The 25966-nt window shown below is 45.8% G+C and overlaps 2 protein-coding genes across 3 annotated transcripts; one reads left to right on the plus strand and one right to left on the minus strand.

Moving 5' to 3' along the window:
• Positions 1–874: 874 nt before the first annotated feature.
• On the minus strand, positions 875–22247 carry LOC149093557 (uncharacterized). The gene has a single exon (XM_089269614.1). It carries the CDS (start codon positions 22208–22210, stop codon positions 965–967), a length of 21246 nt encoding a protein of 7081 aa, XP_089125740.1. The 5' UTR covers positions 22211–22247; the 3' UTR covers positions 875–964.
• A 1787-nt stretch (positions 22248–24034) lies between these two features.
• Positions 24035–25932, plus strand: LOC107362881 (mitochondrial carrier homolog 2). 2 transcript variants are annotated; one of them, XM_025161014.2, is made up of 4 exons: positions 24035–24228; positions 24292–24402; positions 24472–24962; positions 25030–25932. In XM_025161014.2, the coding sequence occupies exons 3-4, from the start codon at positions 24639–24641 to the stop codon at positions 25837–25839; spliced, it is 1134 nt and encodes a 377-aa protein (XP_025016782.1). In that variant the 5' UTR covers positions 24035–24228; positions 24292–24402; positions 24472–24638; the 3' UTR covers positions 25840–25932. The 2 variants fall into 2 exon arrangements, with proteins under 2 accessions (XP_025016782.1, XP_015785506.1); XM_015930020.3 differs by having other exon boundaries at positions 24035–24206.
• The last annotated feature ends 34 nt before the right edge of the window (positions 25933–25966 follow it).

Here is a 25966-nt window from a genome sequence, read left to right on the forward strand (position 1 = left end):
TATCTTTGATATTGATGCTGAACTGAAGCTATTGTTGCTGATTTATGCTTAGCTGTAGATATCGTATACATCGTGAAAATCTGTAATGGTGCATTAAACCCTCGATATTAATAACGGTATAAACATAATAACTAAACAAATTGTTTCGTTCTTATCAATACATATACCAGGTTTACCATGGTATGATAGTTAGAAATTCAGGCAACCACCCTACTGCAGATTGCAAAGACTCTGTATAATGATAACGAAACAAAAGCTTGCAAAGCTGTTTGAAGTATTTCACCTTGACCAAACACACAGACGGGAAAGCAAAGTTAGAAGCATCCATGCGAATGTTTAAAAAATATGATACTTGATAATTTCAAGTACATAATTACACATTTCCAATACTAATGGTTTTGATAGGTGAAAAACTTCCATGTTCGAGCAAAAATTGTTATGATCGATGACTATACTCACGAATGAAACTATTTCTACCACAATTCATGAAAACATCTGCAAGAATGTTTATGCAGTTCAAGAAAAAAAACACGCATGATTGAAATGAAAAACTCGCGTAAATAAGAATAATGTGATTATACAGCTACAGAAATTGAGTTTGCAAACATTTTTGTATCATTGGAGCAGGTTAAGATAATTTAGATTGATATAACAATTTTAATCAGACAAATGCGCTTTCGATTTGTCTTTAAATCCTATTGTTCAAAATCTTAACCATTCTCATCTTTTGAAAACTTTATCGTTGATAAATTTATCTAAACCTGCTCAAATGATACAAAAATGTTTAGCAACTCAATTTCTGTAGCTGTGTGAGTCTCAATTCAATGTGATCATTATCAGTAATAAGATTGCAAATTTGTAATGAACGCAATGATTTCAATAACGAAAATTTATTAATTGCTGCAAATATGCATACATATTACATATTATAAGCTTTTTCATAAGCCAACAATTAGATGTTGAATCAATTGTAACAGACACAGTTCTGACCAGATCTATTAACCCATCGAGATGCAACAGACTTAAAGTTATGCGACGCTGCTGCTGCTGAACTTGATGCTGCTGATCCTGAAGCTGCTGATCCTGATGAACCTGAACCAGATGATCCTGAACCTGATGAACCAGATCCTTGTCCTGATCCTGAGCCAGATGATCCTGAACCTGATCCTGATGATGCTGAGTTAGGTGAGTTACTGGTTGATGTTGAGGTTGTTGGTCCTGATGATGAATCTGAAGCTGATGCTGCTGATGCTGCTGCTGCTGAACTTGAAGCTGCTGATGATGATCCTGATCCAGTGTTTGATGCTGGTGCAGGTGCAGATGATGAGTCTGAAGCTGCTGCTGCTGAACTTGATGCTGCTGATCCTGAAGCTGCTGATCCTGAACCTGATGAACCAGATCCTTGTCCTGATCCTGAGCCAGATGATCCTGAACCTGAAGCTGCTGATGAAGCTGCTACTGATGATCCTGAACCTGATCCTGATGATGCTGAGTTAGGTGAGTTACTGGTTGATGTTGAGGTTGTTGGTCCTGATGATGAATCTGAAGCTGATGCTGCTGATGCTGATGCTGCTGAACTTGAAGCTGCTGATGATGATCCTGATCCAGTGTTTGATGCTGGTGCAGGTGCAGATGATGAGTCTGAAGCTGCTGCTGCTGAACTTGATGCTGCTGATCCTGAAGCTGCTGATCCTGAACCTGATGAACCAGATCCTTGTCCTGATCCTGAGCCAGATGATCCTGAACCTGAAGCTGCTGATGAAGCTGCTGCTGATGATCCTGAACCTGATCCTGATGATGCTGAGTTAGGTGAGTTACTGGTTGATGTTGAGGTTGTTGGTCCTGATGATGAATCTGAAGCTGATGCTGCTGATGCTGCTGCTGCTGAACTTGAAGCTGCTGATGATGATCCTGATCCAGTGTTTGATGCTGGTGCAGGTGCAGATGATGAGTCTGAAGCTGCTGCTGCTGATCCTGAAGCTGCTGATCCTGATGAACCTGAACCAGATGATCCTGAACCTGATGAACCAGATCCTTGTCCTGATCCTGAGCCAGATGATCCTGAACCTGAAGCTGCTGATGAAGCTGCTGCTGATGATCCTGAACCTGATCCTGATGATGCTGAGTTAGGTGAGTTACTGGTTGATGTTGAGGTTGTTGGTCCTGATGATGAATCTGAAGCTGATGCTGCTGATGCTGCTGCTGCTGAACTTGAAGCTGCTGATGATGATCCTGATCCAGTGTTTGATGCTGGTGCAGGTGCAGATGATGAGTCTGAAGCTGCTGCTGCTGAACTTGATGCTGCTGATCCTGAAGCTGCTGATCCTGATGAACCTGAACCAGATGATCCTGAACCTGATGAACCAGATCCTTGTCCTGATCCTGAGCCAGATGATCCTGAACCTGAAGCTGCTGATGAAGCTGCTGCTGATGATCCTGAACCTGATCCTGATGATGCTGAGTTAGGTGAGTTACTGGTTGATGTTGAGGTTGTTGGTCCTGATGATGAATCTGAAGCTGATGCTGCTGATGCTGCTGCTGCTGAACTTGAAGCTGCTGATGATGATCCTGATCCAGTGTTTGATGCTGGTGCAGGTGCAGATGATGAGTCTGAAGCTGCTGCTGCTGAACTTGATGCTGCTGATCCTGAAGCTGCTGATCCTGATGAACCTGAACCAGATGATCCTGAACCTGATGAACCAGATCCTTGTCCTGATCCTGAGCCAGATGATCCTGAACCTGAAGCTGCTGATGAAGCTGCTGCTGATGATCCTGAACCTGATCCTGATGATGCTGAGTTAGGTGAGTTACTGGTTGATGTTGAGGTTGTTGGTCCTGATGATGAATCTGAAGCTGATGCTGCTGATGCTGCTGCTGCTGAACTTGAAGCTGCTGATGATGATCCTGATCCAGTGTTTGATGCTGATGAAGCTGCTGCTGATGATCCTGAACCTGATCCTGATGATGCTGAGTTAGGTGAGTTACTGGTTGATGTTGAGGTTGTTGGTCCTGATGATGAATCTGAAGCTGATGCTGCTGATGCTGCTGCTGCTGAACTTGAAGCTGCTGATGATGATCCTGATCCAGTGTTTGATGCTGGTGCAGGTGCAGATGATGAGTCTGAAGCTGCTGCTGCTGATCCTGAAGCTGCTGATCCTGATGAACCTGAACCAGATGATCCTGAACCTGATGAACCAGATCCTTGTCCTGATCCTGAGCCAGATGATCCTGAACCTGAAGCTGCTGATGAAGCTGCTGCTGATGATCCTGAACCTGATCCTGATGATGCTGAGTTAGGTGAGTTACTGGTTGATGTTGAGGTTGTTGGTCCTGATGATGAATCTGAAGCTGATGCTGCTGATGCTGCTGCTGCTGAACTTGAAGCTGCTGATGATGATCCTGATCCAGTGTTTGATGCTGGTGCAGGTGCAGATGATGAGTCTGAAGCTGCTGCTGCTGAACTTGATGCTGCTGATCCTGAAGCTGCTGATCCTGATGAACCTGAACCAGATGATCCTGAACCTGATGAACCAGATCCTTGTCCTGATCCTGAGCCAGATGATCCTGAACCTGAAGCTGCTGATGAAGCTGCTGCTGATGATCCTGAACCTGATCCTGATGATGCTGAGTTAGGTGAGTTACTGGTTGATGTTGAGGTTGTTGGTCCTGATGATGAATCTGAAGCTGATGCTGCTGATGCTGCTGCTGCTGAACTTGAAGCTGCTGATGATGATCCTGATCCAGTGTTTGATGCTGGTGCAGGTGCAGATGATGAGTCTGAAGCTGCTGCTGCTGAACTTGATGCTGCTGATCCTGAAGCTGCTGATCCTGATGAACCTGAACCAGATGATCCTGAACCTGATGAACCAGATCCTTGTCCTGATCCTGAGCCAGATGATCCTGAACCTGAAGCTGCTGATGAAGCTGCTGCTGATGATCCTGAACCTGATCCTGATGATGCTGAGTTAGGTGAGTTACTGGTTGATGTTGAGGTTGTTGGTCCTGATGATGAATCTGAAGCTGATGCTGCTGATGCTGCTGCTGCTGAACTTGAAGCTGCTGATGATGATCCTGATCCAGTGTTTGATGCTGGTGCAGGTGCAGATGATGAGTCTGAAGCTGCTGCTGCTGAACTTGATGCTGCTGATCCTGAAGCTGCTGATCCTGATGAACCTGAACCAGATGATCCTGAACCTGATGAACCAGATCCTTGTCCTGATCCTGAGCCAGATGATCCTGAACCTGAAGCTGCTGATGAAGCTGCTGCTGATGATCCTGAACCTGATCCTGATGATGCTGAGTTAGGTGAGTTACTGGTTGATGTTGAGGTTGTTGGTCCTGATGATGAATCTGAAGCTGATGCTGCTGATGCTGCTGCTGCTGAACTTGAAGCTGCTGATGATGATCCTGATCCAGTGTTTGATGCTGGTGCAGGTGCAGATGATGAGTCTGAAGCTGCTGCTGCTGAACTTGATGCTGCTGATCCTGAAGCTGCTGATCCTGATGAACCTGAACCAGATGATCCTGAACCTGATGAACCAGATCCTTGTCCTGATCCTGAGCCAGATGATCCTGAACCTGAAGCTGCTGATGAAGCTGCTGCTGATGATCCTGAACCTGATCCTGATGATGCTGAGTTAGGTGAGTTACTGGTTGATGTTGAGGTTGTTGGTCCTGATGATGAATCTGAAGCTGATGCTGCTGATGCTGATGCTGCTGAACTTGAAGCTGCTGATGATGATCCTGATCCAGTGTTTGATGCTGGTGCAGGTGCAGATGATGAGTCTGAAGCTGCTGCTGCTGATCCTGAAGCTGCTGATCCTGATGAACCTGAACCAGATGATCCTGAACCTGATGAACCAGATCCTTGTCCTGATCCTGAGCCAGATGATCCTGAACCTGAAGCTGCTGATGAAGCTGCTGCTGATGATCCTGAACCTGATCCTGATGATGCTGAGTTAGGTGAGTTACTGGTTGATGTTGAGGTTGTTGGTCCTGATGATGAATCTGAAGCTGATGCTGCTGATGCTGCTGCTGCTGAACTTGAAGCTGCTGATGATGATCCTGATCCAGTGTTTGATGCTGGTGCAGGTGCAGATGATGAGTCTGAAGCTGCTGCTGCTGAACTTGATGCTGCTGATCCTGAAGCTGCTGATCCTGATGAACCTGAACCAGATGATCCTGAACCTGATGAACCAGATCCTTGTCCTGATCCTGAGCCAGATGATCCTGAACCTGAAGCTGCTGATGAAGCTGCTGCTGATGATCCTGAACCTGATCCTGATGATGCTGAGTTAGGTGAGTTACTGGTTGATGTTGAGGTTGTTGGTCCTGATGATGAATCTGAAGCTGATGCTGCTGATGCTGCTGCTGCTGATGCTGCTGCTGCTGAACTTGAAGCTGCTGATGATGATCCTGATCCAGTGTTTGATGCTGGTGCAGGTGCAGATGATGAGTCTGAAGCTGCTGCTGCTGAACTTGATGCTGCTGATCCTGAAGCTGCTGATCCTGATGAACCTGAACCAGATGATCCTGAACCTGATGAACCAGATCCTTGTCCTGATCCTGAGCCAGATGATCCTGAACCTGAAGCTGCTGATGAAGCTGCTGCTGATGATCCTGAACCTGATCCTGATGATGCTGAGTTAGGTGAGTTACTGGTTGATGTTGAGGTTGTTGGTCCTGATGATGAATCTGAAGCTGATGCTGCTGATGCTGATGCTGCTGAACTTGAAGCTGCTGATGATGATCCTGATCCAGTGTTTGATGCTGGTGCAGGTGCAGATGATGAGTCTGAAGCTGCTGCTGCTGATCCTGAAGCTGCTGATCCTGATGAACCTGAACCAGATGATCCTGAACCTGATGAACCAGATCCTTGTCCTGATCCTGAGCCAGATGATCCTGAACCTGAAGCTGCTGATGAAGCTGCTGCTGATGATCCTGAACCTGATCCTGATGATGCTGAGTTAGGTGAGTTACTGGTTGATGTTGAGGTTGTTGGTCCTGATGATGAATCTGAAGCTGATGCTGCTGATGCTGCTGCTGCTGAACTTGAAGCTGCTGATGATGATCCTGATCCAGTGTTTGATGCTGGTGCAGGTGCAGATGATGAGTCTGAAGCTGCTGCTGCTGAACTTGATGCTGCTGATCCTGAAGCTGCTGATCCTGATGAACCTGAACCAGATGATCCTGAACCTGATGAACCAGATCCTTGTCCTGATCCTGAGCCAGATGATCCTGAACCTGAAGCTGCTGATGAAGCTGCTGCTGATGATCCTGAACCTGATCCTGATGATGCTGAGTTAGGTGAGTTACTGGTTGATGTTGAGGTTGTTGGTCCTGATGATGAATCTGAAGCTGATGCTGCTGATGCTGCTGCTGCTGAACTTGAAGCTGCTGATGATGATCCTGATCCAGTGTTTGATGCTGGTGCAGGTGCAGATGATGAGTCTGAAGCTGCTGCTGCTGAACTTGATGCTGCTGATCCTGAAGCTGCTGATCCTGATGAACCTGAACCAGATGATCCTGAACCTGATGAACCAGATCCTTGTCCTGATCCTGAGCCAGATGATCCTGAACCTGAAGCTGCTGATGAAGCTGCTGCTGATGATCCTGAACCTGATCCTGATGATGCTGAGTTAGGTGAGTTACTGGTTGATGTTGAGGTTGTTGGTCCTGATGATGAATCTGAAGCTGATGCTGCTGATGCTGCTGCTGCTGAACTTGAAGCTGCTGATGATGATCCTGATCCAGTGTTTGATGCTGGTGCAGGTGCAGATGATGAGTCTGAAGCTGCTGCTGCTGAACTTGATGCTGCTGATCCTGAAGCTGCTGATCCTGATGAACCTGAACCAGATGATCCTGAACCTGATGAACCAGATCCTTGTCCTGATCCTGAGCCAGATGATCCTGAACCTGAAGCTGCTGATGAAGCTGCTGCTGATGATCCTGAACCTGATCCTGATGATGCTGAGTTAGGTGAGTTACTGGTTGATGTTGAGGTTGTTGGTCCTGATGATGAATCTGAAGCTGATGCTGCTGATGCTGCTGCTGCTGAACTTGAAGCTGCTGATGATGATCCTGATCCAGTGTTTGATGCTGGTGCAGGTGCAGATGATGAGTCTGAAGCTGCTGCTGCTGAACTTGATGCTGCTGATCCTGAAGCTGCTGATCCTGATGAACCTGAACCAGATGATCCTGAACCTGATGAACCAGATCCTTGTCCTGATCCTGAGCCAGATGATCCTGAACCTGAAGCTGCTGATGAAGCTGCTGCTGATGATCCTGAACCTGATCCTGATGATGCTGAGTTAGGTGAGTTACTGGTTGATGTTGAGGTTGTTGGTCCTGATGATGATCCTGAACCTGATGAACCAGATCCTTGTCCTGATCCTGAGCCAGATGATCCTGAACCTGAAGCTGCTGATGAAGCTGCTGCTGATGATCCTGAACCTGATCCTGATGATGCTGAGTTAGGTGAGTTACTGGTTGATGTTGAGGTTGTTGGTCCTGATGATGAATCTGAAGCTGATGCTGCTGATGCTGCTGCTGCTGAACTTGAAGCTGCTGATGATGATCCTGATCCAGTGTTTGATGCTGGTGCAGGTGCAGATGATGAGTCTGAAGCTGCTGCTGCTGAACTTGATGCTGCTGATCCTGAAGCTGCTGATCCTGATGAACCTGAACCAGATGATCCTGAACCTGATGAACCAGATCCTTGTCCTGATCCTGAGCCAGATGATCCTGAACCTGAAGCTGCTGATGAAGCTGCTGCTGATGATCCTGAACCTGATCCTGATGATGCTGAGTTAGGTGAGTTACTGGTTGATGTTGAGGTTGTTGGTCCTGATGATGAATCTGAAGCTGATGCTGCTGATGCTGCTGCTGCTGAACTTGAAGCTGCTGATGATGATCCTGATCCAGTGTTTGATGCTGGTGCAGGTGCAGATGATGAGTCTGAAGCTGCTGCTGCTGATCCTGAAGCTGCTGATCCTGATGAACCTGAACCAGATGATCCTGAACCTGATCCTGATGATGCTGAGTTAGGTGAGTTACTGGTTGATGTTGAGGTTGTTGGTCCTGATGATGAATCTGAAGCTGATGCTGCTGATGCTGCTGCTGCTGAACTTGAAGCTGCTGATGATGATCCTGATCCAGTGTTTGATGCTGGTGCAGGTGCAGATGATGAGTCTGAAGCTGCTGCTGCTGAACTTGATGCTGCTGATCCTGAAGCTGCTGATCCTGATGAACCTGAACCAGATGATCCTGAACCTGATGAACCAGATCCTTGTCCTGATCCTGAGCCAGATGATCCTGAACCTGAAGCTGCTGATGAAGCTGCTGCTGATGATCCTGAACCTGATCCTGATGATGCTGAGTTAGGTGAGTTACTGGTTGATGTTGAGGTTGTTGGTCCTGATGATGAATCTGAAGCTGATGCTGCTGATGCTGCTGCTGCTGAACTTGAAGCTGCTGATGATGATCCTGATCCAGTGTTTGATGCTGGTGCAGGTGCAGATGATGAGTCTGAAGCTGCTGCTGCTGAACTTGATGCTGCTGATCCTGAAGCTGCTGATCCTGATGAACCTGAACCAGATGATCCTGAACCTGATGAACCAGATCCTTGTCCTGATCCTGAGCCAGATGATCCTGAACCTGAAGCTGCTGATGAAGCTGCTGCTGATGATCCTGAACCTGATCCTGATGATGCTGAGTTAGGTGAGTTACTGGTTGATGTTGAGGTTGTTGGTCCTGATGATGAATCTGAAGCTGATGCTGCTGATGCTGCTGCTGCTGAACTTGAAGCTGCTGATGATGATCCTGATCCAGTGTTTGATGCTGGTGCAGGTGCAGATGATGAGTCTGAAGCTGCTGCTGCTGAACTTGATGCTGCTGATCCTGAAGCTGCTGATCCTGATGAACCTGAACCAGATGATCCTGAACCTGATGAACCAGATCCTTGTCCTGATCCTGAGCCAGATGATCCTGAACCTGAAGCTGCTGATGAAGCTGCTGCTGATGATCCTGAACCTGATCCTGATGATGCTGAGTTAGGTGAGTTACTGGTTGATGTTGAGGTTGTTGGTCCTGATGATGAATCTGAAGCTGATGCTGCTGATGCTGCTGCTGCTGAACTTGAAGCTGCTGATGATGATCCTGATCCAGTGTTTGATGCTGGTGCAGGTGCAGATGATGAGTCTGAAGCTGCTGCTGCTGAACTTGATGCTGCTGATCCTGAAGCTGCTGATCCTGATGAACCTGAACCAGATGATCCTGAACCTGATGAACCAGATCCTTGTCCTGATCCTGAGCCAGATGATCCTGAACCTGAAGCTGCTGATGAAGCTGCTGCTGATGATCCTGAACCTGATCCTGATGATGCTGAGTTAGGTGAGTTACTGGTTGATGTTGAGGTTGTTGGTCCTGATGATGAATCTGAAGCTGATGCTGCTGATGCTGCTGCTGCTGAACTTGAAGCTGCTGATGATGATCCTGATCCAGTGTTTGATGCTGGTGCAGGTGCAGATGATGAGTCTGAAGCTGCTGCTGCTGAACTTGATGCTGCTGATCCTGAAGCTGCTGATCCTGATGAACCTGAACCAGATGATCCTGAACCTGATGAACCAGATCCTTGTCCTGATCCTGAGCCAGATGATCCTGAACCTGAAGCTGCTGATGAAGCTGCTGCTGATGATCCTGAACCTGATCCTGATGATGCTGAGTTAGGTGAGTTACTGGTTGATGTTGAGGTTGTTGGTCCTGATGATGAATCTGAAGCTGATGCTGCTGATGCTGCTGCTGCTGAACTTGAAGCTGCTGATGATGATCCTGATCCAGTGTTTGATGCTGGTGCAGGTGCAGATGATGAGTCTGAAGCTGCTGCTGCTGAACTTGATGCTGCTGATCCTGAAGCTGCTGATCCTGATGAACCTGAACCAGATGATCCTGAACCTGATGAACCAGATCCTTGTCCTGATCCTGAGCCAGATGATCCTGAACCTGAAGCTGCTGATGAAGCTGCTGCTGATGATCCTGAACCTGATCCTGATGATGCTGAGTTAGGTGAGTTACTGGTTGATGTTGAGGTTGTTGGTCCTGATGATGAATCTGAAGCTGATGCTGCTGATGCTGCTGCTGCTGAACTTGAAGCTGCTGATGATGATCCTGATCCAGTGTTTGATGCTGGTGCAGGTGCAGATGATGAGTCTGAAGCTGCTGCTGCTGAACTTGATGCTGCTGATCCTGAAGCTGCTGATCCTGATGAACCTGAACCAGATGATCCTGAACCTGATGAACCAGATCCTTGTCCTGATCCTGAGCCAGATGATCCTGAACCTGAAGCTGCTGATGAAGCTGCTGCTGATGATCCTGAACCTGATCCTGATGATGCTGAGTTAGGTGAGTTACTGGTTGATGTTGAGGTTGTTGGTCCTGATGATGAATCTGAAGCTGATGCTGCTGATGCTGCTGATGCTGAACTTGAAGCTGCTGATGATGATCCTGATCCAGTGTTTGATGCTGGTGCAGATGCAGATGATGAGTCTGAAGCTGCTGCTGCTGAACTTGATGCTGCTGATCCTGAAGCTGCTGATCCTGATGAACCTGAACCAGATGATCCTGAACCTGATGAACCAGATCCTTGTCCTGATCCTGAGCCAGATGATCCTGAACCTGAAGCTGCTGATGAAGCTGCTGCTGATGATCCTGAACCTGATCCTGATGATGCTGAGTTAGGTGAGTTACTGGTTGATGTTGAGGTTGTTGGTCCTGATGATGAATCTGAAGCTGATGCTGCTGATGCTGCTGCTGCTGAACTTGAAGCTGCTGATGATGATCCTGATCCAGTGTTTGATGCTGGTGCAGGTGCAGATGATGAGTCTGAAGCTGCTGCTGCTGAACTTGATGCTGCTGATCCTGAAGCTGCTGATCCTGATGAACCTGAACCAGATGATCCTGAACCTGATGAACCAGATCCTTGTCCTGATCCTGAGCCAGATGATCCTGAACCTGAAGCTGCTGATGAAGCTGCTGCTGATGATCCTGAACCTGATCCTGATGATGCTGAGTTAGGTGAGTTACTGGTTGATGTTGAGGTTGTTGGTCCTGATGATGAATCTGAAGCTGATGCTGCTGATGCTGCTGCTGCTGAACTTGAAGCTGCTGATGATGATCCTGATCCAGTGTTTGATGCTGGTGCAGGTGCAGATGATGAGTCTGAAGCTGCTGCTGCTGAACTTGATGCTGCTGATCCTGAAGCTGCTGATCCTGATGAACCTGAACCAGATGATCCTGAACCTGATGAACCAGATCCTTGTCCTGATCCTGAGCCAGATGATCCTGAACCTGAAGCTGCTGATGAAGCTGCTGCTGATGATCCTGAACCTGATCCTGATGATGCTGAGTTAGGTGAGTTACTGGTTGATGTTGAGGTTGTTGGTCCTGATGATGAATCTGAAGCTGATGCTGCTGATGCTGCTGCTGCTGAACTTGAAGCTGCTGATGATGATCCTGATCCAGTGTTTGATGCTGGTGCAGGTGCAGATGATGAGTCTGAAGCTGCTGCTGCTGAACTTGATGCTGCTGATCCTGAAGCTGCTGATCCTGATGAACCTGAACCAGATGATCCTGAACCTGATGAACCAGATCCTTGTCCTGATCCTGAGCCAGATGATCCTGAACCTGAAGCTGCTGATGAAGCTGCTGCTGATGATCCTGAACCTGATCCTGATGATGCTGAGTTAGGTGAGTTACTGGTTGATGTTGAGGTTGTTGGTCCTGATGATGAATCTGAAGCTGATGCTGCTGATGCTGCTGCTGCTGAACTTGAAGCTGCTGATGATGATCCTGATCCAGTGTTTGATGCTGGTGCAGGTGCAGATGATGAGTCTGAAGCTGCTGCTGCTGAACTTGATGCTGCTGATCCTGAAGCTGCTGATCCTGATGAACCTGAACCAGATGATCCTGAACCTGATGAACCAGATCCTTGTCCTGATCCTGAGCCAGATGATCCTGAACCTGAAGCTGCTGATGAAGCTGCTGCTGATGATCCTGAACCTGATCCTGATGATGCTGAGTTAGGTGAGTTACTGGTTGATGTTGAGGTTGTTGGTCCTGATGATGAATCTGAAGCTGATGCTGCTGATGCTGCTGATGCTGAACTTGAAGCTGCTGATGATGATCCTGATCCAGTGTTTGATGCTGGTGCAGATGCAGATGATGAGTCTGAAGCTGCTGCTGCTGAACTTGATGCTGCTGATCCTGAAGCTGCTGATCCTGATGAACCTGAACCAGATGATCCTGAACCTGATGAACCAGATCCTTGTCCTGATCCTGAGCCAGATGATCCTGAACCTGAAGCTGCTGATGAAGCTGCTGCTGATGATCCTGAACCTGATCCTGATGATGCTGAGTTAGGTGAGTTACTGGTTGATGTTGAGGTTGTTGGTCCTGATGATGAATCTGAAGCTGATGCTGCTGATGCTGCTGCTGCTGAACTTGAAGCTGCTGATGATGATCCTGATCCAGTGTTTGATGCTGGTGCAGGTGCAGATGATGAGTCTGAAGCTGCTGCTGCTGAACTTGATGCTGCTGATCCTGAAGCTGCTGATCCTGATGAACCTGAACCAGATGATCCTGAACCTGATGAACCAGATCCTTGTCCTGATCCTGAGCCAGATGATCCTGAACCTGAAGCTGCTGATGAAGCTGCTGCTGATGATCCTGAACCTGATCCTGATGATGCTGAGTTAGGTGAGTTACTGGTTGATGTTGAGGTTGTTGGTCCTGATGATGAATCTGAAGCTGATGCTGCTGATGCTGCTGCTGCTGAACTTGAAGCTGCTGATGATGATCCTGATCCAGTGTTTGATGCTGGTGCAGGTGCAGATGATGAGTCTGAAGCTGCTGCTGCTGAACTTGATGCTGCTGATCCTGAAGCTGCTGATCCTGATGAACCTGAACCAGATGATCCTGAACCTGATGAACCAGATCCTTGTCCTGATCCTGAGCCAGATGATCCTGAACCTGAAGCTGCTGATGAAGCTGCTGCTGATGATCCTGAACCTGATCCTGATGATGCTGAGTTAGGTGAGTTACTGGTTGATGTTGAGGTTGTTGGTCCTGATGATGAATCTGAAGCTGATGCTGCTGATGCTGCTGCTGCTGAACTTGAAGCTGCTGATGATGATCCTGATCCAGTGTTTGATGCTGGTGCAGGTGCAGATGATGAGTCTGAAGCTGCTGCTGCTGAACTTGATGCTGCTGATCCTGAAGCTGCTGATCCTGATGAACCTGAACCAGATGATCCTGAACCTGATGAACCAGATCCTTGTCCTGATCCTGAGCCAGATGATCCTGAACCTGAAGCTGCTGATGAAGCTGCTGCTGATGATCCTGAACCTGATCCTGATGATGCTGAGTTAGGTGAGTTACTGGTTGATGTTGAGGTTGTTGGTCCTGATGATGAATCTGAAGCTGATGCTGCTGATGCTGCTGCTGCTGAACTTGAAGCTGCTGATGATGATCCTGATCCAGTGTTTGATGCTGGTGCAGGTGCAGATGATGAGTCTGAAGCTGCTGCTGCTGAACTTGATGCTGCTGATCCTGAAGCTGCTGATCCTGATGAACCTGAACCAGATGATCCTGAACCTGATGAACCAGATCCTTGTCCTGATCCTGAGCCAGATGATCCTGAACCTGAAGCTGCTGATGAAGCTGCTGCTGATGATCCTGAACCTGATCCTGATGATGCTGAGTTAGGTGAGTTACTGGTTGATGTTGAGGTTGTTGGTCCTGATGATGAATCTGAAGCTGATGCTGCTGATGCTGCTGCTGCTGAACTTGAAGCTGCTGATGATGATCCTGATCCAGTGTTTGATGCTGGTGCAGGTGCAGATGATGAGTCTGAAGCTGCTGCTGCTGAACTTGATGCTGCTGATCCTGAAGCTGCTGATCCTGATGAACCTGAACCAGATGATCCTGAACCTGATGAACCAGATCCTTGTCCTGATCCTGAGCCAGATGATCCTGAACCTGAAGCTGCTGATGAAGCTGCTGCTGATGATCCTGAACCTGATCCTGATGATGCTGAGTTAGGTGAGTTACTGGTTGATGTTGAGGTTGTTGGTCCTGATGATGAATCTGAAGCTGATGCTGCTGATGCTGCTGCTGCTGAACTTGAAGCTGCTGATGATGATCCTGATCCAGTGTTTGATGCTGGTGCAGGTGCAGATGATGAGTCTGAAGCTGCTGCTGCTGAACTTGATGCTGCTGATCCTGAAGCTGCTGATCCTGATGAACCTGAACCAGATGATCCTGAACCTGATGAACCAGATCCTTGTCCTGATCCTGAGCCAGATGATCCTGAACCTGAAGCTGCTGATGAAGCTGCTGCTGATGATCCTGAACCTGATCCTGATGATGCTGAGTTAGGTGAGTTACTGGTTGATGTTGAGGTTGTTGGTCCTGATGATGAATCTGAAGCTGATGCTGCTGATGCTGCTGATGCTGAACTTGAAGCTGCTGATGATGATCCTGATCCAGTGTTTGATGCTGGTGCAGATGCAGATGATGAGTCTGAAGCTGCTGCTGCTGAACTTGATGCTGCTGATCCTGAAGCTGCTGATCCTGATGAACCTGAACCAGATGATCCTGAACCTGATGAACCAGATCCTTGTCCTGATCCTGAGCCAGATGATCCTGAACCTGAAGCTGCTGATGAAGCTGCTGCTGATGATCCTGAACCTGATCCTGATGATGCTGAGTTAGGTGAGTTACTGGTTGATGTTGAGGTTGTTGGTCCTGATGATGAATCTGAAGCTGATGCTGCTGATGCTGCTGCTGCTGAACTTGAAGCTGCTGATGATGATCCTGATCCAGTGTTTGATGCTGGTGCAGGTGCAGATGATGAGTCTGAAGCTGCTGCTGCTGAACTTGATGCTGCTGATCCTGAAGCTGCTGATCCTGATGAACCTGAACCAGATGATCCTGAACCTGATGAACCAGATCCTTGTCCTGATCCTGAGCCAGATGATCCTGAACCTGAAGCTGCTGATGAAGCTGCTGCTGATGATCCTGAACCTGATCCTGATGATGCTGAGTTAGGTGAGTTACTGGTTGATGTTGAGGTTGTTGGTCCTGATGATGAATCTGAAGCTGATGCTGCTGATGCTGCTGATGCTGAACTTGAAGCTGCTGATGATGATCCTGATCCAGTGTTTGATGCTGGTGCAGATGCAGATGATGAGTCTGAAGCTGCTGCTGCTGAACTTGATGCTGCTGATCCTGAAGCTGCTGATCCTGATGAACCTGAACCAGATGATCCTGAACCTGATGAACCAGATCCTTGTCCTGATCCTGAGCCAGATGATCCTGAACCTGAAGCTGCTGATGAAGCTGCTGCTGATGATCCTGAACCTGATCCTGATGATGCTGAGTTAGGTGAGTTACTGGTTGATGTTGAGGTTGTTGGTCCTGATGATGAATCTGAAGCTGATGCTGCTGATGCTGCTGCTGCTGAACTTGAAGCTGCTGATGATGATCCTGATCCAGTGTTTGATGCTGGTGCAGGTGCAGATGATGAGTCTGAAGCTGCTGCTGCTGAACTTGATGCTGCTGATCCTGAAGCTGCTGATCCTGATGAACCTGAACCAGATGATCCTGAACCTGATGAACCAGATCCTTGTCCTGATCCTGAGCCAGATGATCCTGAACCTGAAGCTGCTGATGAAGCTGCTGCTGATGATCCTGAACCTGATCCTGATGATGCTGAGTTAGGTGAGTTACTGGTTGATGTTGAGGTTGTTGGTCCTGATGATGAATCTGAAGCTGATGCTGCTGATGCTGCTGCTGCTGAACTTGAAGCTGCTGATGATGATCCTGATCCAGTGTTTGATGCTGGTGCAGGTGCAGATGATGAGTCTGAAGCTGCTGCTGCTGAACTTGATGCTGCTGATCCTGAAGCTGCTGATCCTGATGAACCTGAACCAGATGATCCTGAACCTGATGAACCAGATCCTTGTCCTGATCCTGAGCCAGATGATCCTGAACCTGAAGCTGCTGATGAAGCTGCTGCTGATGATCCTGAACCTGATCCTGATGATGCTGAGTTAGGTGAGTTACTGGTTGATGTTGAGGTTGTTGGTCCTGATGATGAATCTGAAGCTGATGCTGCTGATGCTGCTGCTGCTGAACTTGAAGCTGCTGATGATGATCCTGATCCAGTGTTTGATGCTGGTGCAGGTGCAGATGATGAGTCTGAAGCTGCTGCTGCTGAACTTGATGCTGCTGATCCTGAAGCTGCTGATCCTGATGAACCTGAACCAGATGATCCTGAACCTGATGAACCAGATCCTTGTCCTGATCCTGAGCCAGATGATCCTGAACCTGAAGCTGCTGATGAAGCTGCTGCTGATGATCCTGAACCTGATCCTGATGATGCTGAGTTAGGTGAGTTACTGGTTGATGTTGAGGTTGTTGGTCCTGATGATGAATCTGAAGCTGATGCTGCTGATGCTGCTGCTGCTGAACTTGAAGCTGCTGATGATGATCCTGATCCAGTGTTTGATGCTGGTGCAGGTGCAGATGATGAGTCTGAAGCTGCTGCTGCTGAACTTGATGCTGCTGATCCTGAAGCTGCTGATCCTGATGAACCTGAACCAGATGATCCTGAACCTGATGAACCAGATCCTTGTCCTGATCCTGAGCCAGATGATCCTGAACCTGAAGCTGCTGATGAAGCTGCTGCTGATGATCCTGAACCTGATCCTGATGATGCTGAGTTAGGTGAGTTACTGGTTGATGTTGAGGTTGTTGGTCCTGATGATGAATCTGAAGCTGATGCTGCTGATGCTGCTGATGCTGAACTTGAAGCTGCTGATGATGATCCTGATCCAGTGTTTGATGCTGGTGCAGATGCAGATGATGAGTCTGAAGCTGCTGCTGCTGAACTTGATGCTGCTGATCCTGAAGCTGCTGATCCTGATGAACCTGAACCAGATGATCCTGAACCTGATGAACCAGATCCTTGTCCTGATCCTGAGCCAGATGATCCTGAACCTGAAGCTGCTGATGAAGCTGCTGCTGATGATCCTGAACCTGATCCTGATGATGCTGAGTTAGGTGAGTTACTGGTTGATGTTGAGGTTGTTGGTCCTGATGATGAATCTGAAGCTGATGCTGCTGATGCTGCTGCTGCTGAACTTGAAGCTGCTGATGATGATCCTGATCCAGTGTTTGATGCTGGTGCAGGTGCAGATGATGAGTCTGAAGCTGCTGCTGCTGAACTTGATGCTGCTGATCCTGAAGCTGCTGATCCTGATGAACCTGAACCAGATGATCCTGAACCTGATGAACCAGATCCTTGTCCTGATCCTGAGCCAGATGATCCTGAACCTGAAGCTGCTGATGAAGCTGCTGCTGATGATCCTGAACCTGATCCTGATGATGCTGAGTTAGGTGAGTTACTGGTTGATGTTGAGGTTGTTGGTCCTGATGATGAATCTGAAGCTGATGCTGCTGATGCTGCTGCTGCTGAACTTGAAGCTGCTGATGATGATCCTGATCCAGTGTTTGATGCTGGTGCAGGTGCAGATGATGAGTCTGAAGCTGCTGCTGCTGAACTTGATGCTGCTGATCCTGAAGCTGCTGATCCTGATGAACCTGAACCAGATGATCCTGAACCTGATGAACCAGATCCTTGTCCTGATCCTGAGCCAGATGATCCTGAACCTGAAGCTGCTGATGAAGCTGCTGCTGATGATCCTGAACCTGATCCTGATGATGCTGAGTTAGGTGAGTTACTGGTTGATGTTGAGGTTGTTGGTCCTGATGATGAATCTGAAGCTGATGCTGCTGATGCTGCTGCTGCTGAACTTGAAGCTGCTGATGATGATCCTGATCCAGTGTTTGATGCTGGTGCAGGTGCAGATGATGAGTCTGAAGCTGCTGCTGCTGAACTTGATGCTGCTGATCCTGAAGCTGCTGATCCAGTGTTTGATGCTGGTGCAGGTGCAGATGATGAGTCTGAAGCTGCTGCTGCTGAACTTGATGCTGCTGATCCTGAAGCTGCTGATCCTGATGAACCTGAACCAGATGATCCTGAACCAGATGATCCTGAACCTGATGAACCAGATCCTTGTCCTGATCCTGAGCCAGATGATCCTGAACCTGAAGCTGCTGATGAAGCTGCTGCTGATGATCCTGAACCTGATCCTGACGATGCTGAGTTAGGTGAGTTACTGGTTGATGTTGAGGTTGTTGGTCCTGATGATGAATCTGAAGCTGATGCTGCTGATGCTGCTGCTGCTGAACTTGAAGCTGCTGATGATGATCCTGATCCAGTGTTTGATGCTGGTGCAGGTGCAGATGATGAGTCTGAAGCTGCTGCTGCTGAACTTGATGCTGCTGATCCTGAAGCTGCTGATCCTGATGAACCTGAACCAGATGATTCTGAACCTGATGAACCAGATCCTTGTCCTGATCCTGAGCCAGATGATCCTGAACCTGAAGCTGCTGATGAAGCTGCTGCTGATGATCCTGAACCTGATCCTGATGATGCTGAGTTAGGTGAGTTACTGGTTGATGTTGAGGTTGTTGGTCCTGATGATGAATCTGAAGCTGATGCTGCTGATGCTGCTGCTGCTGAACTTGAAGCTGCTGATGATGATCCTGATCCAGTGTTTGATGCTGGTGCAGGTGCAGATGATGAGTCTGAAGCTGCTGCTGCTGAACTTGATGCTGCTGATCCTGAAGCTGCTGATCCAGTGTTTGATGCTGGTGCAGGTGCAGATGATGATTCTGAAGCTGCTGCTGCTGAACTTGATGCTGCTGATCCTGAAGCTGCTGATCCTGATGAACCTGAACCAGATGATTCTGAACCTGATAAACCAGATCCTTGTCCTGATCCTGAGCCAGATGATCCTGAACCTGAAGCTGCTGATGAAGCTGCTGCTGATGATCCTGAACCTGATCCTGATGATGCTGAGTTAGGTGAGTTACTGGTTGATGTTGAGGTTGTTGGTCCTGATGATGAATCTGAAGCTGATGCTGCTGATGCTGCTGCTGCTGAACTTGAAGCTGCTGATGATGATCCTGATCCAGTGTTTGATGCTGGTGCAGATGCAGATGATGAGTCTGAAGCTGCTGCTGCTGAACTTGATGCTGCTGATCCTGAAGCTGCTGATCCTGATGAACCTGAACCAGATGATCCTGAACCTGATGAACCAGATCCTTGTCCTGATCCTGAGCCAGATGATCCTGAACCTGAAGCTGCTGATGAAGCTGCTGCTGATGATCCTGAACCTGATCCTGATGATGCTGAGTTAGGTGAGTTACTGGTTGATGTTGAGGTTGTTGGTCCTGATGATGAATCTGAAGCTGATGCTGCTGATGCTGCTGCTGCTGAACTTGAAGCTGCTGATGATGATCCTGATCCAGTGTTTGATGCTGGTGCAGGTGCAGATGATGAGTCTGAAGCTGCTGCTGCTGAACTTGATGCTGCTGATCCTGAAGCTGCTGATCCAGTGTTTGATGCTGGTGCAGGTGCAGATGATGATTCTGAAGCTGCTGCTGCTGAACTTGATGCTGCTGATCCTGAAGCTGCTGATCCTGATGAACCTGAACCAGATGATCCTGAACCTGATGAACCAGATCCTTGTCCTGATCCTGAGCCAGATGATCCTGAACCTGAAGCTGCTGATGAAGCTGCTGCTGATGATCCTGAACCTGATCCTGATGATGCTGAGTTAGGTGAGTTACTGGTTGATGTTGAGGTTGTTGGTCCTGATGATGAATCTGAAGCTGATGCTGCTGATGCTGCTGCTGCTGAACTTGAAGCTGCTGATGATGATCCTGATCCAGTGTTTGATGCTGGTGCAGGTGCAGATGATGAGTCTGAAGCTGCTGCTGCTGAACTTGATGCTGCTGATCCTGAAGCTGCTGATCCTGATGAACCTGAACCAGATGATCCTGAACCTGATGAACCAGATCCTTGTCCTGATCCTGAGCCAGATGATCCTGAACCTGAAGCTGCTGATGAAGCTGCTGCTGATGATCCTGAACCTGATCCTGATGATGCTGAGTTAGGTGAGTTACTGGTTGATGTTGAGGTTGTTGGTCCTGATGATGAATCTGAAGCTGATGCTGCTGATGCTGCTGCTGCTGAACTTGAAGCTGCTGATGATGATCCTGATCCAGTGTTTGATGCTGGTGCAGGTGCAGATGATGAGTCTGAAGCTGCTGCTGCTGAACTTGATGCTGCTGATCCTGAAGCTGCTGATCCAGTGTTTGATGCTGGTGCAGGTGCAGATGATGATTCTGAAGCTGCTGCTGCTGAACTTGATGCTGCTGATCCTGAAGCTGCTGATCCTGATGAACCTGAACCAGATGATCCTGAACCTGATGAACCAGATCCTTGTCCTGATCCTGAGCCAGATGATCCTGAACCTGAAGCTGCTGATGAAGCTGCTGCTGATGATCCTGAACCTGATCCTGATGATGCTGAGTTAGGTGAGTTACTGGTTGATGTTGAGGTTGTTGGTCCTGATGATGAATCTGAAGCTGATGCTGCTGATGCTGCTGCTGCTGAACTTGAAGCTGCTGATGATGATCCTGATCCAGTGTTTGATGCTGGTGCAGGTGCAGATGATGAGTCTGAAGCTGCTGCTGCTGAACTTGATGCTGCTGATCCTGAAGCTGCTGATCCTGATGAACCTGAACCAGATGATCCTGAACCTGATGAACCAGATCCTTGTCCTGATCCTGAGCCAGATGATCCTGAACCTGAAGCTGCTGATGAAGCTGCTGCTGATGATCCTGAACCTGATCCTGATGATGCTGAGTTAGGTGAGTTACTGGTTGATGTTGAGGTTGTTGGTCCTGATGATGAATCTGAAGCTGATGCTGCTGATGCTGCTGCTGCTGAACTTGAAGCTGCTGATGATGATCCTGATCCAGTGTTTGATGCTGGTGCAGGTGCAGATGATGAGTCTGAAGCTGCTGCTGCTGAACTTGATGCTGCTGATCCTGAAGCTGCTGATCCAGTGTTTGATGCTGGTGCAGGTGCAGATGATGATTCTGAAGCTGCTGCTGCTGAACTTGATGCTGCTGATCCTGAAGCTGCTGATCCTGATGAACCTGAACCAGATGATCCTGAACCTGATGAACCAGATCCTTGTCCTGATCCTGAGCCAGATGATCCTGAACCTGAAGCTGCTGATGAAGCTGCTGCTGATGATCCTGAACCTGATCCTGATGATGCTGAGTTAGGTGAGTTACTGGTTGATGTTGAGGTTGTTGGTCCTGATGATGAATCTGAAGCTGATGCTGCTGATGCTGCTGCTGCTGAACTTGAAGCTGCTGATGATGATCCTGATCCAGTGTTTGATGCTGGTGCAGGTGCAGATGATGAGTCTGAAGCTGCTGCTGCTGAACTTGATGCTGCTGATCCTGAAGCTGCTGATCCTGATGAACCTGAACCAGATGATCCTGAACCTGATGAACCAGATCCTTGTCCTGATCCTGAGCCAGATGATCCTGAACCTGAAGCTGCTGATGAAGCTGCTGCTGATGATCCTGAACCTGATCCTGATGATGCTGAGTTAGGTGAGTTACTGGTTGATGTTGAGGTTGTTGGTCCTGATGATGAATCTGAAGCTGATGCTGCTGATGCTGCTGCTGCTGAACTTGAAGCTGCTGATGATGATCCTGATCCAGTGTTTGATGCTGGTGCAGGTGCAGATGATGAGTCTGAAGCTGCTGCTGCTGAACTTGATGCTGCTGATCCTGAAGCTGCTGATCCAGTGTTTGATGCTGGTGCAGGTGCAGATGATGATTCTGAAGCTGCTGCTGCTGAACTTGATGCTGCTGATCCTGATGAACCTGAACCAGATGATCCTGGACCTGATGAGCCAGATCCTTGTCCTGATTTTGAGCCAGATGATCCTGAACCTGAAGCTGCTGCTGTTGAGCCTGTGGTAGTTGAGTTACCGGTTGATGTTGGTCCTGATGAGGTATTTGTAGCTGTTCCGGCACCAGAGCTTGAGGGATTGCTAGAACCTGTATTGGTTGATTTCTTTCCGTTACCTAGTAGCCCAAATAAGCTACTGAAATTATTCGTGTTCAGGCTCCATCTTGATAAACTATTGGCTTCTACAGCATTAAATGCTGAGAAAGCTGTTAAAGCTAAGCACAAAGTTACTAAACTTATTTTCATTTTGTTATTCTTCACTTTTCTATTCAAATATACAAATGTATTTGAACTGATAATTTTCTTTTAGTTTTTTCGGCTTATATACTCAATTTCATGCATAATTTAGCGTGTCTGGTTAAATAATGATTGGTGTTAAACATAAGAGTTTAGTTATGTTTATCTTCTACAGATGAAGTCAATAAGACTCTTTAGTTTTTAATATTATGCAAAATAGTGTTTGTTTATGTATTTTTTTATAATAACAAAGTTAAAGTATTGATAATTCGCTTGATACTCGATGCTGCATAATTTGATCGAATCATAAATCTTTAAATGGCAGAATTAGAAAGAAGTGAGTTCGCAGTTGTTTCTAAAAGCCTTTGCACTCAATGTTATGCGTTTAGTTTCCGCTAAATTTCATGATTGATATCGATTCTTTTTTACAATCTATTTTTTCAGTTTCGTAAAAACTGGTGCAAAATCAACAAATATATTGTGTATTTGTGCTATTTTCAACTATGAAGTCTATCAAACATCTCGTTTAGCTTGTGCTTATTGCTGATTTGAAGTGTATTTTGTATTCAGAACGATGATTTTTCTGTAATTTGCATGAAGAAAATGCAAAAAATATTTGCTCATAAGTCTATGACATTTGATATTTGTGTTGTGAGTCAATTCTTTATCCAATTCATTCAGCTGTCTTCGTAATTTAATTGTGTCAATAATGGTTGTTAACAAGTATGAGTATGGACTTTTCACTTTGCTGATTTGCGACAAATGGAACCCGCGTTCAGTCTCGTCATTTTTCCGGAAAATCGAAACAAATAGCAACCCAAATCTAGAAAAGAACGAAATTTGAAGGTCGTTTTCTGAAACCACTGACTTTTTTGACTAGTCAATGTTTATCACAAGTCGATAACACATATCATGAGGCAGATACACAGGCTTTTCATATTCGTGTACATTTGGCTGAATGGGGCTTGAACGCTCATATCTGTTTAATAGTATATGTCATCGACTTGTAACAAACAGGAACTAGTCGCAAAAGTTGGTGATTCCAGAAAAGGACCTTAAAATGTTAGTCAAATATTTATAAAAATCAAATAAGTATTGAAATTGAACCACCTTGAGACTGGTATTAAAAATTGTTTCTTGTTTATTGGATAAGCTTGTAATTCGGATCTAGAAAGGTTAGCATTATAAATTTTGTAGCGATTAACTTAATTCTAAGATTCTTCAATATAAAGAACAGAAACTTGATCAATTATGTTCACGACTGGACAGTTTATTTACAAGCCTATTTCATTTTCCGAATGCTGTTATCTATTATAGACTAATACAGATTCACAAATGTCTTGGTCATCAATCGCGATTTTCATAAATCAACTAATAAACAAGTTGTGGAGCAACCTTTATGTAAATCATGTACAGCACTCATGCATCGAGTTTTGATGGTAAAACTTTTTAATCTTTGCTTTTAATTTTTATAAATTATCTCCAAAGTTGTTAAATTAACTTAATGATGTTGAAAAATAAACCACTTTTACCTCGTAATAGCACCTAATGCCACTATTTTGTGATCTTTGCCTTTTCTCATTGAAGCTGTTAAAGTTTCGTTCAAATTGAGAAAACATGTATTCGGTTAAGGAAGACTTCAACCTGATCAGTAAATTTAACAAATTTCTATCAATCTATTGAGATGAGAATCCAATAAATCTAATAATATAACGACGATTAGAGGTTAAAATTTTAGTTAAATAATAATAAATATCAAAGTCTGGTTGTTTTTCCCGCCTTCATCGGTCTAGTTACTTAGTTACAGAAGAGTAAGTCGCTTCAATCTCAGTGTAACCACCGAATTGGTGGGTGACAAATATGTAATTGATTCAATTTGTTTGATTGTTTGTATATTTTTTTGATAACATATTGGTTATTATTTATGACAACAATTTTGTCGCATTCTTTAAAATCTTGAATTTCCGCCCAACCCTTTTTTTCATCTAACGTACACTTTTGAAAGGTATGGAATGATTATTGCAAATGTAAGTATACTTTTCTTATATCATCTGTATTTTGTTAATTTAACCGTTTTTATTTGTGTACAGAAATTTGCTCACCTCGATCACCCACTCTACACTTTATCATCGAAATGAAAGCTGTTTATGGTCTTTCATTCATCGTAATTACCTATTCTTTCTAATAAGTTGAATCTCGAGGTATGTTGACCGCTATTTGTCGCTATTCTTGTTTACATTGTAATGTGCGTTTCATTTCACGTATTTCAGTTAACTTTCAAGGAAAAAGATAGATATTTGACCTGACTATACAATCTGGTATCTATCACGTATTCTATCGCAATCACTCATCTTTCACCTCTGCCTTTGGTTTATCACGTAAACAAGCTTCTCTGACATACTTTTGAGACCAAATAATATTTAATCAATTATATGACATGGACGAGCAAATTCAATTGCCTTATACCGGAAAAACTTTTGAATATTTCGGTAAATTTGTTAGTTTACTAGTGTTTCCACCTTTTAAATATGTTCAAACTTTGGTTGTGTTGGGGGTTGAGCCTCTTCCACTTTATGTTACCAAAACACCATTGGGTCAACCAATGTTGGCCTTCCCATCCATAATATCCATCGCTCGTCATATTTCTAAAGAATGTGGATTCTTCCATCTTTATACTGGTTTCCCTCTTATTGTGATCAATCGAATAATTCAAAGTCGTGTTCGAAAATTCCTTGCTCCCTACAAATTCCTCGGTGATCAGGTAATTCTTTAATTGATTCTCTAATGCTCCAATTCAATGAATAATTTGAAACTTTTTCCTTTTACAGAAAGAACCTCCTATATTTGGAACTTATTTCATGGAAAACATAAATTTACCTAGGGAAGATGAAGGAAGCGAAGCTGATGAATTAGAAGATGTCGATGAAGAATTAGAAGAAGATGATTATGAAGAAATTGACGACTTCGAAGTTGAATTCCTTGTTTTAGGTAGTGATGACAGCTCGATAAATAGCGATGATGTGTTGGCAGATTTGGATATTTCGCCAAATGATTCAAACCCACTGACAGAATTTGCAAACTTCTTATTCAATTTATCCAAAAGTATTCTCCAAACAACATGTATTCGAGTCATCTCTCTAACTCTCTCCTACCCCTTTGAAGTGCTGTATATCAGGCGATGTGCACAGTTTGTAGGAAACGAAATCATTTATTCGTCTATCTTGTCTGGCGCCCGTGATATTTATAAACATGAAGGAATCAAAGGTTTCTATTCTGGTTTCATTCCTCGAGCCCTTGCAGAAATAATTGGTATCGCAGCAACTCAGACGCTTTTCTCTGCTCTATTCAAACCCTGTGTAACCCGGGCAAATATAAGATTTTTTTTCAATAATACCACCAGAAATTTAGCCAGATACTTATTGTATCCGTTGAAATTGGTATCTGTGATAATGGCTGTTAAACCTTGTGACAGGTTAGCAGCTTCTAAACTTGATCCTCATTTTTCTCAATGGATATCTTGTTGGCGCTATTTGAATTCTACTGGTCAGTTAAGAAGAGGATATCAAGTTATTTGGAGATATCAAAGACATCTTTCAGTCGACGATTATTTTATCAAGAATTCTCACTCATCTTTATAAGCTTATTGAAGTTAAATATTTATGATCGCAAATATAACCCATTTATTCAAATTATCTTTTGCAAAATTAATAAAAATTCGTTTGATATGCTGATTTGATCTCGATCTTCATTTTGTTCTAATTTTTC

This window comes from Tetranychus urticae, chromosome 3 (assembly GCF_039701765.1).
Source record: "Tetranychus urticae isolate SD_2017Ah chromosome 3, NJAU_TeUrti_SD_1.0, whole genome shotgun sequence".
Taxonomy (NCBI): Eukaryota; Metazoa; Arthropoda; class Arachnida; order Trombidiformes; family Tetranychidae; genus Tetranychus; species Tetranychus urticae.

What these genes read in the sequence shown, in the direction of transcription:
- LOC149093557 (XM_089269614.1), bottom strand. Translation starts at nt 22,210, where the DNA reads ATGAAAATAAGTTTAGTAACTTTGTGCTTAGCTTTAACAGCTTTCTCA.
- LOC107362881 (XM_025161014.2), top strand. Translation starts at nt 24,639, where the DNA reads ATGGACGAGCAAATTCAATTGCCTTATACCGGAAAAACTTTTGAATAT. An exon ending in ACAAATTCCTCGGTGATCAG is followed by an intron (nt 24,963 to 25,029) that starts GTAATTCTTTAA and finishes TTCCTTTTACAG; the next exon opens with AAAGAACCTCCTATATTTGG.